Genomic DNA, 14,042 nt, shown 5'->3' on the forward strand with positions numbered 1-14,042 from the left:
GAGTCAACATGGGCCAGCATCCCTGTGGAACGCTTTGGACACCTTGCAGAGTCCATGTCCTGATGAACTGAGGCTGTTCTGAGGGCCAAACAGGGTGCACCTCAATATAAGGTGTTCCTTATGTTTGGTATACTCAGTGTATATCACACCATGTTATACAATTCAGTAACAATGGACAGCCGACTTCAACTTTAATCTAGTCTGTAGACCGATGACGGTAGTAATCTAGTCTGTAGACTGATAATATTGGGTTGATGACGGTAGTAATCTAGTCTGTAGACTGATAATATAGGGTTGATGACGGTAGTAATCTAGTCTGTAGACTGATAATATAGGGTTGATGACAGTAGTAATCTAGTCTGTAAACTGATAATATTGGGTTGATGACGGTAGTAATCTAGTCTGTAGACTGATGGTGTAGGGTGATGACGCTAGTAATCTAGTCTGTAGACTGATGGTGTAGGGTGATGACAGTAGTAATCTAGTCTGTAGACTGATGGTGTAGTGTGATGACGCTAGTAATCTAGTCTGTAGACTGATGGTGTAGGGTGATGACGCTAGTAATCTAGTCTGTAGACTGATGGTGTAGGGTGATGACGCTAGTAATCTAGTCTGTAGACTGATGATGTAGGGTGATGACAGTAGTAATCTAGTCTGTAGACTGATGGTGTAGTGTGATGACGCTAGTAATCTAGTCTGTAGACTGATGGTGTAGGGTGATGACGCTAGTAATCTAGTCTGTAGACTCATGATGTAGGGTGACGACAGTAGTAATCTAGTCTGTAGACTCATGATGTAGGGTGATGACAGTAGTAATCTAGTCTGAAGACTGATGACATAGGGTGATGACAGTAGTAATCTAGTCTGAAGACTGATGACATAGGGTGATGACAGTAGTAATCTAGTCTGAAGACTGATGACATAGGGTGATGACAGTAGTAATCTAGTCTGTAGACTGATGGTGTAGGCTGATGACATTAGTAATCTAGTCTGTAGACTGATGGTGTAGGCAGATTACATTAGTTATCTAGTCTGTAGACTCATCTTGGTAATAATCTAGTCTGTAGACTGATGACATTAGTAATCTAGTCTGTAGTCTGATGGTGTAGACTGATGACATTAGTAATCTAGTCTGTAGACTGATGGTGTAGACTGATGACATTGGTAATCTAGTCTGTAGACTGATGGTGGTAATAATCTAGTCTGTAGACTGATGACATTAGTAATCTAGTCTGTAGACTGATGACAGTAGTAATCTAGTCTGTAGTCTGATGTTAGTAATAATCTAGTCTGTAGACTGATGGTGGTAATAATCTAGTCTGTAGACTGATAACATTAGTAATCTAGTCTGTAGACTGATGACAGTAGTAATCTAGTCTGTAGACTGATGGTGGTAATAATCTAGTCTGTAGACTGATGACATTAGTAATCTAGTCTGTAGACTGATAATATAGGGTTGATGACGGTAGTAATCTAGTCTGTAGACTGATAATATAGGGTTGATGACGGTAGTAATCTAGTCTGTAGACTGATGATGTAGGGTGAAGACAGTAGTAATCTAGTATGTCGACTGATTGTGTAGGGTGACGACAGTAGTAATCTAGTCTGTAGACTGATGATGTAGGGTGATGATGCTAGTAATCTAGTCTGTAGACTCATGACGTAGGGTGACGGCAGGAGTAATCTAGTCTGTAGACTGATGGTGTAGGTTGATGACGCTAGTAATCTAGTCTGTAGACTCATGACGTAGGGTGATGACAGTAGTAATCTAGTCTGTAGACTGATGATGGTAGTCTTTTGCCTACATGTTTTTCATCATGTCACGTATTCAAGTGATAGTAGCTATTTCCAAGAAGAGGGTACTTATAATAACTGTGATATGTGGTTGTTTTTTGCTACTGACCTTAGTTGACTGTAAATCTCTCTGGAGAGGAGCGTCTACTACAGTACATGACTAAAATGTTAATGAGCAGACATGTTTATCATTCCATCCAGATACAGCGTTAAAAGCTTGTCCTCTTTAATCATCTGATTCCACATTGCAAATGAAAGGCATTTATTTACTTTGCAGTATTCTTCAGGAATGCCAGGTTGATGAAGGTATTACTGAAACAAGTTGTACTTTTATAGTTACTGACGTAGAAGTGCACTTACTGTATGTATCCCAAATGGCACCCAATTCCATATACAGTGCACTGGTCAAAAATAGTTCACTGTATAGGGAATAGGGAGGCATTTAGGACGTATACATAGTTACTGACGTAAAGCACTGCACTCAGTGACAGGAGGGATTTGAAGACTCCCCTTGTCTTCTCTTGTCTTTCCCTGTTGTTTTGAAATATCTTGTGTATCTTTTCAGTTCTCTGCTGAATATAGAACACATCCTTTTCTCTATCAGTCATTCCTTAAAATAAACATTATCTCTCTCTATCTCTCTCCCCATTCTATTTTATTCAGGCATCTACATTTGACACCCCTAAAAAGGAAAAAAGGCCCCCAAGGAAATGGCGTGGTTCTAAAAACTACGGCAAAGAAGTGAGAACAACACTGCAGGTGCTGTAAAAGGAAACCGTCTTTTAAAAAGCACATTCACGTGGGTTTAGCCCCACGGAGACCTTCGGGTTGAAACGGTGCATGATGGAACTGGGGGAACATTCATCAGTGTGTGGCTATCTGTTCTTTATTTCATGGATAGTTCACTTTACCTCACTTGCAACTTCTGTGCATCAAAATGTGTGTGTTCATCCACTGTTTGAAAAATGTCAGATACATTTCTGTTTGTCTGCTTCCTGTTCCTGTTCCATCCCAGGTTCCCAGTTGCATCTCATCTGGCTCTGTCCGTCTCCACGCCTCCAACCCCAACCTCTCTACTGCAGCCCTAGGGACTGCGAAGGCCTACCCTGAACCTCCCTATGTGGACTCTCCTATAGACGTAGCCAAACTACAGGAGGACTTCTGCCGCGTCGCTAACAACCGTAAGTACTCTCTCTGTCACCAACAACCAATAGCTCCTAATAGGAGATAGCATCGCTAACAAGCATAAATAATCTCTCTCTGTCACCAACAACCAATAGCTCCTAATAGGAGATAGCATCGCTAACAACCGTAAGTACTCTCTCTGTTACCAACAACCAATAGCTCCCAATAGGAGATAGCATCGCTAACAACCGTAAGTACTCTCTCTCTCTCTCTCTCTGTTTCCAACAACCAATAGCTCCTAATAGGAGATAGCATCGCTAACAACCGTAAGTACACTCCCTGTTACCAACAACCAATAGCTCCTAATATGAGATAGAATCGCTAACAACCATAAATAATCTCTCTCTGTCACCAACAACCAATAGCTCCTAATAGGAGATAGCATCGCTAACAACCGTAAGTACTCTCTCTGTCACCAACAACCAATGTCTTCCTAATTTGAGATAGCATCGCTAACAACCATAAATAATCTCTCTCTGTCACCAACAACCAATAGCTCCTAATAGGAGATAGCATCGCTAACAACCGTAAGTACTCTCTCTGTCACCAACAACCAATAGCTCCTAATAGGAGATAGCATCGCTAACAACCGTAAGTACTCTCTCTCTCTTCTGTTACCAACAACCAATAGCTCCTAATAGGAGATAGCATCGCTAACAACCGTAAGTACTCTCTCTGTCACCAACAACCAATAGCTCCTAATAGGAGATAGCATCGCTAACAACCGTAAGTACTCTCTCTGTCACCAACAACCAATAGCTCCTAATAGGAGATAGCATCGCTAACAACCGTAAGTACTCTCTCTGTCACCAACAACCAATAGCTCCTAATAGGAGATAGCATCGCTAACAACCGTAAGTACTCTCTCTCTCTCTGTTACCAACAACCAATAGCTCCTAATAGGAGATAGCATCGCTAACAACCGTAAGTACTCTCTCTGTCACCAACAACCAATAGCTCCTAATAGGAGATAGCATCGCTAACAACCGTAAGTACTCTCTCTCTCTCTGTTACCAACAACCAATAGCTCCTAATAGGAGATAGCATCGCTAACAACCGTAAGTACTCTCTCTGTCACCAACAACCAATAGCTCCTAATAGGAGATAGCATCGCTAACAACCATCTTTCATCTGTCATCTTAATTCGGATCCCCATTAGCTGACGCCATGACGACAGCTAGTCTTCCTGGGGTCCTAAACACAACAATACAGAGACGTAACAAACATGAGAATGTACAAGTCCTCTGTCACGGACACCCAATAGATACTAATAGGAGACGCTTTGTTTTTGATTTAGTATGCCGCCACTTGCATTTTGTCTAATAGCATTATATACACTACACATACGCTTGTGGCTGAATGGAAGCATGTCAATGTTCCAACATCTAGTGGAAAGCCTTCCTAGTATAATGAGATGTTCGACGAGCAGGTGTCCACATACTTTTGGTCATGGGGTGTATGTAATTCTTCAGAGATTGTCAGGTTGACAATTTAAATTGGGTTAAAATAGGAAATGGACGCTGTCGACTCATCTCCCTGAATTACATATGAACATAGTAACATTGTCTAAAAATGCTAATATGAAAATAGCCCATTGAACAGAGATGAGGCGGAGAGGTGCTGATTGACTCTGAAGCATTCCATTAGCAGTTATTACAGTGGCGTAATCATCAGTGGTGTAATCATAGTGTGCAATAGGGCAGCAGGCTTCTGGCATGCTAATAGAAACTCTGTGTGTATCTGTGCCATAACACAACTGATAGAGAGTGTTGATGTGAATGACAGGAGGGCAGTGATAACCTCTGATTGAGACTCAGGGGGTAAAAGATCTCAATCAGATGCTCCCTCAGCTGAGCAGGAACCCCAGACTTGTACATTGTAGGTTCTCAGTTATTAATGGAGGAGACAACCTCTGAGGCATTACACTAAATTATTGAAACCTAGCTAATTGTTGTTAAAGGATGAATTATCTTTCTCACTCTCCCTCTCTCTCCCTCCCTCTCCTGCTCTCTCCCTCCCTCTCCCCCTTTCTCCCTCCCTCTCCCCCTCTCTCCCTTTCTCTCTCTCTCTCTCTCTCTCTGCCACCCCTCACTCACTTTCTCTCTCTCTCTCTCTCTCTCTCTCTCTCTCTCTCTCTCTCTCTCTCTCTCTCTCTCTCTCTCTCTCTCTCTCTCTCTCTCTCTCTCTCTCTCTCTCTCTCTCTCTCTCTCTCTCTCTCTCTCTCTCTCTCTCTCTCTCTCTCTCTCTCTCTCTCTCTCTCTCAGTGCATGCCACCATGAAGTCAGCCCTGAGCGCTCTCACCTCTGAGAAGGAGAAGTTAAAACAGGTGCTGGACCACCAAGACACATGCCCCCCTACCTCCCCAGGGATTATGGGTCTGAAGAACGCTCTGTCCTCGGTAAGATCCCCTCCCACACCTCTCATTCTGTCACTGCACTGTAGGTCTTCAGTCAGGGAGAAGAGACGTGTCTCTCCTTTTGACTTGCTATTGTACCCTGGTAGCCTGTCCTCCCACACCAGTTATCAAGGGTGAATACTGACGCCACACCAGTGTCTGCTGACAAGCCTCTTACGGGGGATTACTGGCTGTGTGTACCCACCTGAACACACACAGTCTCACAGTCAGTCCTGTAGTCAGGGCCTCCCTCCTTTCCTCCCCCTTTTACATTCTTCCCTTCCTCCTTTCTTCCCTCTTCCCAGCCTTCCCTCCTTCTTTTACAGCCTTCCCTCCCTCCTCTCCTCTCCTCTGCTCCTGGCTGCATGTGCTACTATAGATATAGAATGAATAGAATGGGGTTCCCCAGTCAAGTCAGCGATGGCATAATGGGTGGACTGGCAGCCATTGCGAGTGTACCCATAGGACCAAAGCAGGACGTAAGAGCCGGAAGTAAAAGCAGGATTAATTCGAAAATTTGAAAACATTAGAAAATATTAGAAGGGCCGCCAAACGTTCAGGCTGCTACACAGACTCTATGGAGTCTCTGGTCTGGAGCTTCCAGTAAAACTGTTTCAGAGTATTTTTAAACTCTAAATAGTTAAATGAGTGAGAAATAGATGTCATTGTTGCAATAGTTTGTCTGTGGGCAACATATATTATCATCTGAAATTGACATGTTGAATTATTTTGTCATGTATATTTTTGTATATTGTATATTTCCCTAATGTGGACAGTTTGTGTTACTACCTTACACAAGCTTGCATTTTCACCCCATAAAATTGAGTGGAATTACACATCCTTTTTACCTCAGATTGGTGATGTTAGTATAAAAGTTTATAGTCATCACGATGACATAAGATTGATTGCTTGAAACGGATCAATATCTTTGTTTTGGTACCGTAGCAACTTCCTTTAAACTGCACGCAGAGACATTAAAAGGGTATCCAAGAGTTCATCTGACTGGAGAAGTAGATAAAGGGCTTCATTACCAAAGTCCTGAAGTATCCTTTTAAGTTAACTAACTGAAAAGTAGTTTAAGTTAACTAACTGAAAAGTAGTTTGTTACTTTTTTCGTGATGGCAGCCTCCAAAACAATCATCATCCGACGTTCTAAAATATAGATATAAACCTTATGCAAGTTCTCATCTAGTCAACCATGTATAGGTCATTCCAAATGTCCGTGTGGCTTTTGAATAGTGTTAGTTTAAACAGCGTTACACCCCTGGTTCTATTGATTGCAGCTTGATATCGATGGAAGGTATTGACCAAAACAAGGGTTACCCCGTTGGCAACCCACCCATCAAAATGCAACACTTCAAAATGTAGCTAGCTGTCTTCTACAAATTGCCCTCTAACCAGTGATGTACACATGATTCCCAGATTGTGTTTTTTGTGCTGTGTTAGTTTTAACAGGACGTGCAACCTCATATCCACCTCTCGCGCAGTTGATTTCAACATCATATTGATATGAGTCATTGACAAATAAGTGTTACGTTTCTCTTTCCGTTTTTGCCACACCCCCAAATCAAACTGCACCAGTCCAAAGTGTAGCTGACCCCCAAATCAAACTGCACCAGTCCAACATGTAGCTGACCCCCAAATCAAACTGCATCAGTCCAAAGTGTAGCTAACCCCCAAATCAAACTGCATCAGTCCAAAGTGTAGCTAACCCCCAAATCAAACTGCATCAGTCCAAAGTGTAGCTGACCCCCAAATCAAACTGCACCAGTCCAACATGTAGCTGACCCCCAAATCAAACTGCATCAGTCCAAAGTGTAGCTAACCCCCAAATCAAACTGCATCGGTCCAAAGTGTAGCTGACCCCCAAATCAAACTGCATCAGTCCAAAGTGTAGCTGACCCCCAAATCAAACTGCATCAGTCCAAAGTGTAGCTGACCCCCAAATCAAACTGCATCAGTCCAAAGTGTAGCTGACCCCCAAATCAAACTGCATCAGTCCAAAGTGTAGCTGACCCCCAAATCAAACTGCATCAGTCCAAAGTGTAGCTGACCCCCAAATCAAACTGCATCAGTCCAAAGTGTAGCTGACCCCCAAATCAAACTGCATCAGTCCAAAGTGTCTGACCCCCAAATCAAACTGCATCAGTCCAAAGTGTAGCTGACCCCCAAATCAAACTGCATCAGTCCAAAGTGTAGCTGACCCCCAAATCAAACCGAATCAGTCCAAAGTGTAGCTGACGGTCTTCTGCTGGTTGTTCTCTAACCAGTGGTGTACTAAATATCTCCAGACTCCATGTGTTTTTTAGTTGTGTTAGTTTCAACAGCGCGTGCAACCTGATTTTCCCCCTAATCGATATCAGTGATTTATTGACACTTGTCAAAACGACAGGGTTTTTGGTGCGTGTGCAGTTTATAAGGTGCAGTTTATAAGGTGCCGTTTATAAGGTGCAGTTTATAAAATATACCAGTAATTTGATTACTATTGTTGAACATGTATGGTAGTACATTATATGTTTAGGTTTTCATTATATCACAAACTGTTTCTGCATATTGGTTATTGATTTGGATTCGTTAAAACTGTTTTGACTGGGCTATTGTGTTGACTCCGCCCAGAATCACCCCTCCTATGACTCCTTCCCAATGCACTCAGTGCTACTAGTCTAGTCTTACGGGCCCTTTACTCCAGTAACTCAGACTCCCAATTGACTAATAAACCAGATGCTTCGATATAAAACCTTGAGAAAAACGACATGCACGTGTATGACTCCTTGATGACACAGGTTTCAGAACAATAAAGCAAGTTTATTCAAAATTCCCAAAAGAGGTATAAAATCCCAGCTCAATCCATCAATATCAGTCAATATCACAAATCAATAATCACACAAGCAATTATGATAAGCTAAAATGGACCATGGATTAGATACCTCCACCGCCCTTATCTAAATCCCTATGAGAAGCACAGCATTTAATAAGAAGAAGCATGATCTCTGACCTTCTACACCTACTGTATAAACAGAATTCTGTAACCTTTATTTAACCAAGTCAGTTAGTGATTCAAAACTCTAACAGCTACTTAAAACTTTGATCAATAAGGTAACCTTAATGATTCCTTCTGTGGAAAGGGTTCTTCATGGAACCCAAAAGAGTTCTTCCTGGAACCAAACTTAAAAAAAAAAAAAGGGTGATCCTATGGGGACATAGGAAACTGAAGAAACATTTTAGGTTCTAGAGAGCACCTTTTTTTCTAAGAGGGTAATTACGTATTTATGCTTAACACTTGCATCTGTGGCCGTAGCAACGCCCCTCTGGTCACTACTCCTCGGGCTAAAGAAAAGCCTTGTGGTTTTTCTGACGCCTCTGCAAAATATATATTGTACCAGTCAAAAGTTTGGACACACCTACTCATTCAAGGGTGGCTAGTTTGAAGAATCTGAAATATAAAATATATTTGGATTTGTTTAACACTATTTTGATTACTACATGATTCCATATGTGATATTTCATAGTTGTAATGTCTTCACTATTATTCTATAAAAAACTGTAAAAATAAAGAACAACCCTGGAATGAGTGTCCAAACTATAGACTGGTACTGTATGTATTTAAATAAACACATACAGTACCAGTCCCCTAACCCTACCACCCCTCCCCCAATTGGAGTAAACTAATGTACAACAACATTTAGGCTTCTACTTCCAGCTTATACATACTATGTACATTTTCAGTCTTAAAGGGGCTTTTTTCAGTCAACCACTAACCACACATTTTTCCTCCCCGCCCCAGGCTCAAGCAAGCCATGACGCAAGTAGCCCCTAACCCCCGAAGAGGGTGTGGGTTCCAATACCAAATGATATGAGCATTATCTCATAATGATCCGAGCCCCCTATCACTGTGGTTACCTGACTCCTCATTTTAAGTCTCTCCTAACTAGTCTGACCTGGGGATATTCAACGTCCATTATTTCTCTCAATGTTCATCCTCCTCTGTGCTCTGTTTGTGAGTTTAAGTGAAACTTCTTCATGGGTGTGTGTGAGATTAAGGCCTTCCTGTCAGCACTTCCTGCCCACGCTCTCTGCTTACTAAAGATGACTCTGAAAACTAGGCCTAAACCAACTTACGCTGACGCTAGCTAGCCACTTAATACAACTTGTTTTCTCTAGATGTATACTAACGTTCAGAAGTTTGGGGTCACTTAGAAATGTCCTTATTTTTTAAAGAAAAGCTATTTGTTTGTCCATTAAAATAAAATAAAATTGATCAGAAATACAGTGTAGACACTGTTAATATTGTAAATGACTATTGTAGCTGGAAATGGCAGATTTTTCTGCTGTTTCCAGCTGGATGAAGGCATTTGTGGGTGAAGGCTATTCCATGAGAGAAATTGCCAAGAAACTGAAGATCTCGTACAACGCGGTGTACCACTTCCTTCACAGAACAGAGCAAACTGGCTCTAACCAGAATAGAAAGAGGAGTGGGAGGCCCTGGTGCACAACTGAGCAAGAGGACAAGTACATTAGAGTGTCTAGTTTGAGAACAGATGCCTCACAAGTCCTCAACTGGCAGCTTCATTTAAATAGTACCCGCAAAACACCAGTCTCAACGTCAACAGTGAAGAGGCGACTCCGGGATGCTGCCTTCTAGGCAGAGTTGCAAACAAGAAGGCATATCTCAGACTGGCCAATAAAAAGAAAAGATTAAGATGGGCAAAAGAACACAGACACTGGACAGAGGAACTCTGCCTAGAAGGCCAGCATCCCGGAGTCGCCTCTTCACTGTTGACATTGAGACTGGTGTTTTACGGGTACTTTTTTAATGAAGCTGCCAGTTGAGGACTTGTGAGGCGTCTGTTTCTCAAACTAGACAAAAGCTAAAGCTGGAGACTTATATCTCCCTTACTAACTATAAGCATCAGCTGTCAGAGCAGCTTACCGATCACTGCACCTGTATACAGCCCATCTGTAAATAGCCCACCCAACTACCTCATCCCCATATTGTTATTTTTATTTGTTTTGCTCTTTTGCACCCCAGTATCTCTACTTGCACATCATCATTTGCACATCTATCACTCCAGTGATAATGCTAAATTGTAATTATTTCACCACTATGGCCTATTTATTGCCTTACCTCCCTAATCTTACTACATTGGCACACACGGTATATAGATTTTTCTATTGTGTTATTGACTGTACGTTTGTCAATCCCATGTGTAACTCTGTGTTGTTGTTTTTGTCGCACTGCTTTGCTTTATCTTGGACAGGTCGCAGTTGTAAATGAGAACTTGTTCTCAACTGGCCTACCTGGTTAAATAAAATAAAAAATAAAAAATAATAATAATAATGGGCCTCTGTGCGCCTATGTAGATATTCAATAAAAAAAATCCAGCTACAATATTAATTTACAACATGAACAATGTCTACACTGTATTTCTGATCTATTTGATGTTATTTTAATGGACAAAAAATGTGCTTTTCTTTCAAAATCAAGGACATTTTTAAGTGACCCCAAGCTTTTGAACGGTAGTGTATGTTAGCTAGCTAAGTCAGCAATGTTATGAATACATCTCCCATCTGCAGTCAACATCAGGATACGATTTGAGAGCACTAGTTAGCTCCAAAAGTGGTGATAGTTTTGACTGCATGCTGACAGTGAATTCAGAGACATTCAGTAGCCAGGACAAACATTATATTCACGATTTAACCAATATCATCAAAATCAATAAATCATATCACGTTTTTTGTCTCATTCAGTTGTTTTTACCTGATACAGTAGAATCCTGTTGAAAAATGATGTTAAAGTACCATTTCTTGTCCTAAAACATACATTTAAAATGATACTGTTGCTGCTTCCTGTTGTCATGGCTTTTTGATTTATGGCCGAGTGTCAAAACACTGGTTTTAGATGTTCAAATTCATAATAAATATGCTGTTCTTTTCTATATATTTTCTGGTAATAGTTGACTAAAGTTTATGCAACGTACTGGCCGCCTATTCCTCTTCTTTGTTGGATAATCAGTTTGCTGAAATAAGTCATGATATTTTGAAGATCAATACATAAAAGTTACTCCCGACACACACGTGTCACACTTGTATTCAGATGACTTGTATTTTGCTAAATGAGTGCCATATAAACTGCTCACGCGCCAATATTTACCAAGCTGTCACTCAAGACACAAATTAATTAGCTTGTTCTACTGTAATCAATAGTTTGCGCACATGAATCCCTCACATTGATATTGAATTGAAATGAATGGACCTGGGACAATAACAGCGGCGACATTGCACCGTTTGCGCTCTTCTAACAGACAAACCTCGAGGAACTTAGGTATCCTACATCTACCTGACGTTAGATGATAACCAGTCATAGTCGTACTATACTGTATGAAGCACACTCACAGATGTTTAGAACAATGACATATATTTCTCACTAACTTTAACCATGGAGAGAGTTTAAAAATGCTACTAAACACAATTTAACCATTTGCTCTAGACTAGTTTCCATAGTGACTCTGCAGCAGCCTGAACATTTGACTTCCCTACAGTCAGTGGCCAGCTTCACTACAAAAATAATTGTACCGCGCTTCCGTGAAGCAATTGTAATGACAGTCCACCACAACAAACCCAAGAGTTTCCTGCTTAGCAAGGGTTAGTGTGTGTTTCATTTCATTGTGTATTAGAAACACAGTTTGAGATCTTTGTGAGGGCATTTCACCAGTGGTTGAATGGGGAATTGGTCTTGCCGGGAAAATGTTGTCCGAGGTTGCAACAGTAAACAAGGGGGGCGGGGCTTAGAGGGTTAGAGGTTCCACGCCCATTCTATTCATTCTATTTCTATGTGTGCTGTTGCTGCAGGGAGGGAGGTATTGCCTAGGCAACCGAAGACTTTGCTTAAACACCTTGCTTGTTTCAGCAAGGAACAACAGAAAGTTAAATCAAGTTATCGCAGAAACGGACTCAACCACAATAGTGCCTGGTCATCGCGTCTTCAGTCAGCTGTTCGTTCCTCTTTTTTTTTTACGGTTGTGACAGTTATTTAATTTATTCATGACGGTCTTCATCCATAACCTCCAGCCCTAATGACATATCAATGTCTGGAAGTGACATTGTATTTTGTTGGATGTCTTGCCTCTCTAAGTCACTCTTGAAAGACACCTCTGTTCTTAACCACTCCTACTACTGATGAGGCAGATCTCATCTTGTTTGGGTCTTCTCAGAGCTTATTGGGGAGATATTTACCTCATCACATCTTCCCCACAGCTCTGTGTTCATACAGCACCTCTTCTCAGAGCTTATTGGGGAGATATTTACCTCATCACATCTTCCCCACAGCTCTGTGTTCATACAGCACCTGTTCTCAGAGCTTATTGGGGAGATATTTACCTCATCACATCTTCCCCACAGCTCTGTGTTCATACAGCACCTGTTCTCAGAGCTTATTGGGGAGATATTTCTAGGTACCTCATCACATCTTCCCCACAGCTCTGTGTTCATACAGCACCTGTTTTCAGAGCTTATTGGGGAGATATTTCTAGGTACCTCATCACATCTTCCCCACAGCTCTGTGTTCATACAGCACCTGTTTTCAGTACATGATGAATCCATTGACACAATCTATATGTGCAGAATCACATTTCAAACATTTATATTTTTGAATTGGCAGAAACACAAGTAATGCAGAAAATGTTTGATTAGGAAAATAGAAAAAGTATGAACCATACCAATCAGTAGAGATAAGTTGTGTTTTGGTGTCCCAGGGTCATATTCACTATGCACCAAACAGAAGATAACAGACTGCAACACAGAGGGATGTGTCCAATAAGAAACACTTGTTTTTCATTTTTGTTGTTGCAAAAGGTTTTGCTACGGTGTTAACTAATGAATACGTCCCAGCATTGTGTGTGTGGCTGTGTGCTGAAACAGAACACTGGTTGTTTGTTGTTCCATCCAGGCTATAGCCCAGAACTCTGAACTGAGAGAGCGGCTGAGCAACATTCACGCTGAGTCCCGCTGCGTCCCAGAACCCTCCACTGGGCTCATAAACCTCTCTGGTTCCCTACAGGTGGGTGTGGGACATGCATGATGACGTGCATGATGACACACCCTCCCTCCCACATCAGCATCATCAGGTTTACAAAATTCCGCTAACTTGTCAGAGGATTCCGGATTCCAGAGGATTCTGGATTTTATGCATATTCCCTCCTAATTCTAGGACTCTAAACTGTGATTTCTGGAAAAACCTGGGAATGTTGTGAACGTTACCAGAATTTTACAACCCTGATCATCATCATTGGCATTATTATCTAATGAGAACAGGCTATATGATTATAATAGCATTTCACACATTTTATAATCTGCTGGCCTTAGTCCCAATACAACAGGTGTTGTCCCACTCACTGCTTGTTTACCCCCTCTGTAATGATGAGTGGTTATCATCACAACATCTCCTTAGTTGTTACAGAGTAACAGGTTCAGCAGTGTGTTCTCCTCCTAACTGTTACAATATGGATGCTTAGTGTTGACAGCTCCAACTCCTACTTATCAAGCTGAGTGTTGAGACAACAACTGATGAGAAGATTAGACTGAAAGGATTGGTAGTTGTAAACACCTCTCCTTCTGTTCAGAGTCAGTTGTTATCCTCATGAGCTCTCGCACGCACGCACGCACGCACGCA

At 41.5% G+C, this 14,042-nt stretch overlaps 1 protein-coding gene across 2 annotated transcripts in view; it reads left to right on the forward strand.

The window, feature by feature from the left end:
* LOC129837750 (oxysterol-binding protein-related protein 3-like) overlaps positions 1–13,911 on the forward strand; it is a 107,192-nt gene extending 93,281 nt beyond the window's left edge. The window contains exons 9-12 of one of the 2 annotated variants that reach the window (XM_055904171.1): positions 2,458–2,553; positions 2,810–2,975; positions 5,244–5,377; positions 13,320–13,911. In XM_055904171.1, coding sequence (XP_055760146.1) covers positions 2,458–2,553; positions 2,810–2,975; positions 5,244–5,377; positions 13,320–13,451 — 528 coding nt within the window. In that variant the 3' untranslated portion in view covers positions 13,452–13,911. The remainder of the gene's footprint in view (positions 1–2,457; positions 2,554–2,809; positions 2,976–5,243; positions 5,378–13,319) is intronic. The other variant, XM_055904172.1, reaches the window with a different exon arrangement.
* The last annotated feature ends 131 nt before the right edge of the window (positions 13,912–14,042 follow it).

Source organism: Salvelinus fontinalis, chromosome 38, assembly GCF_029448725.1.
Source record: "Salvelinus fontinalis isolate EN_2023a chromosome 38, ASM2944872v1, whole genome shotgun sequence".
Lineage (NCBI taxonomy): Eukaryota > Metazoa > Chordata > Actinopteri > Salmoniformes > Salmonidae > Salvelinus > Salvelinus fontinalis.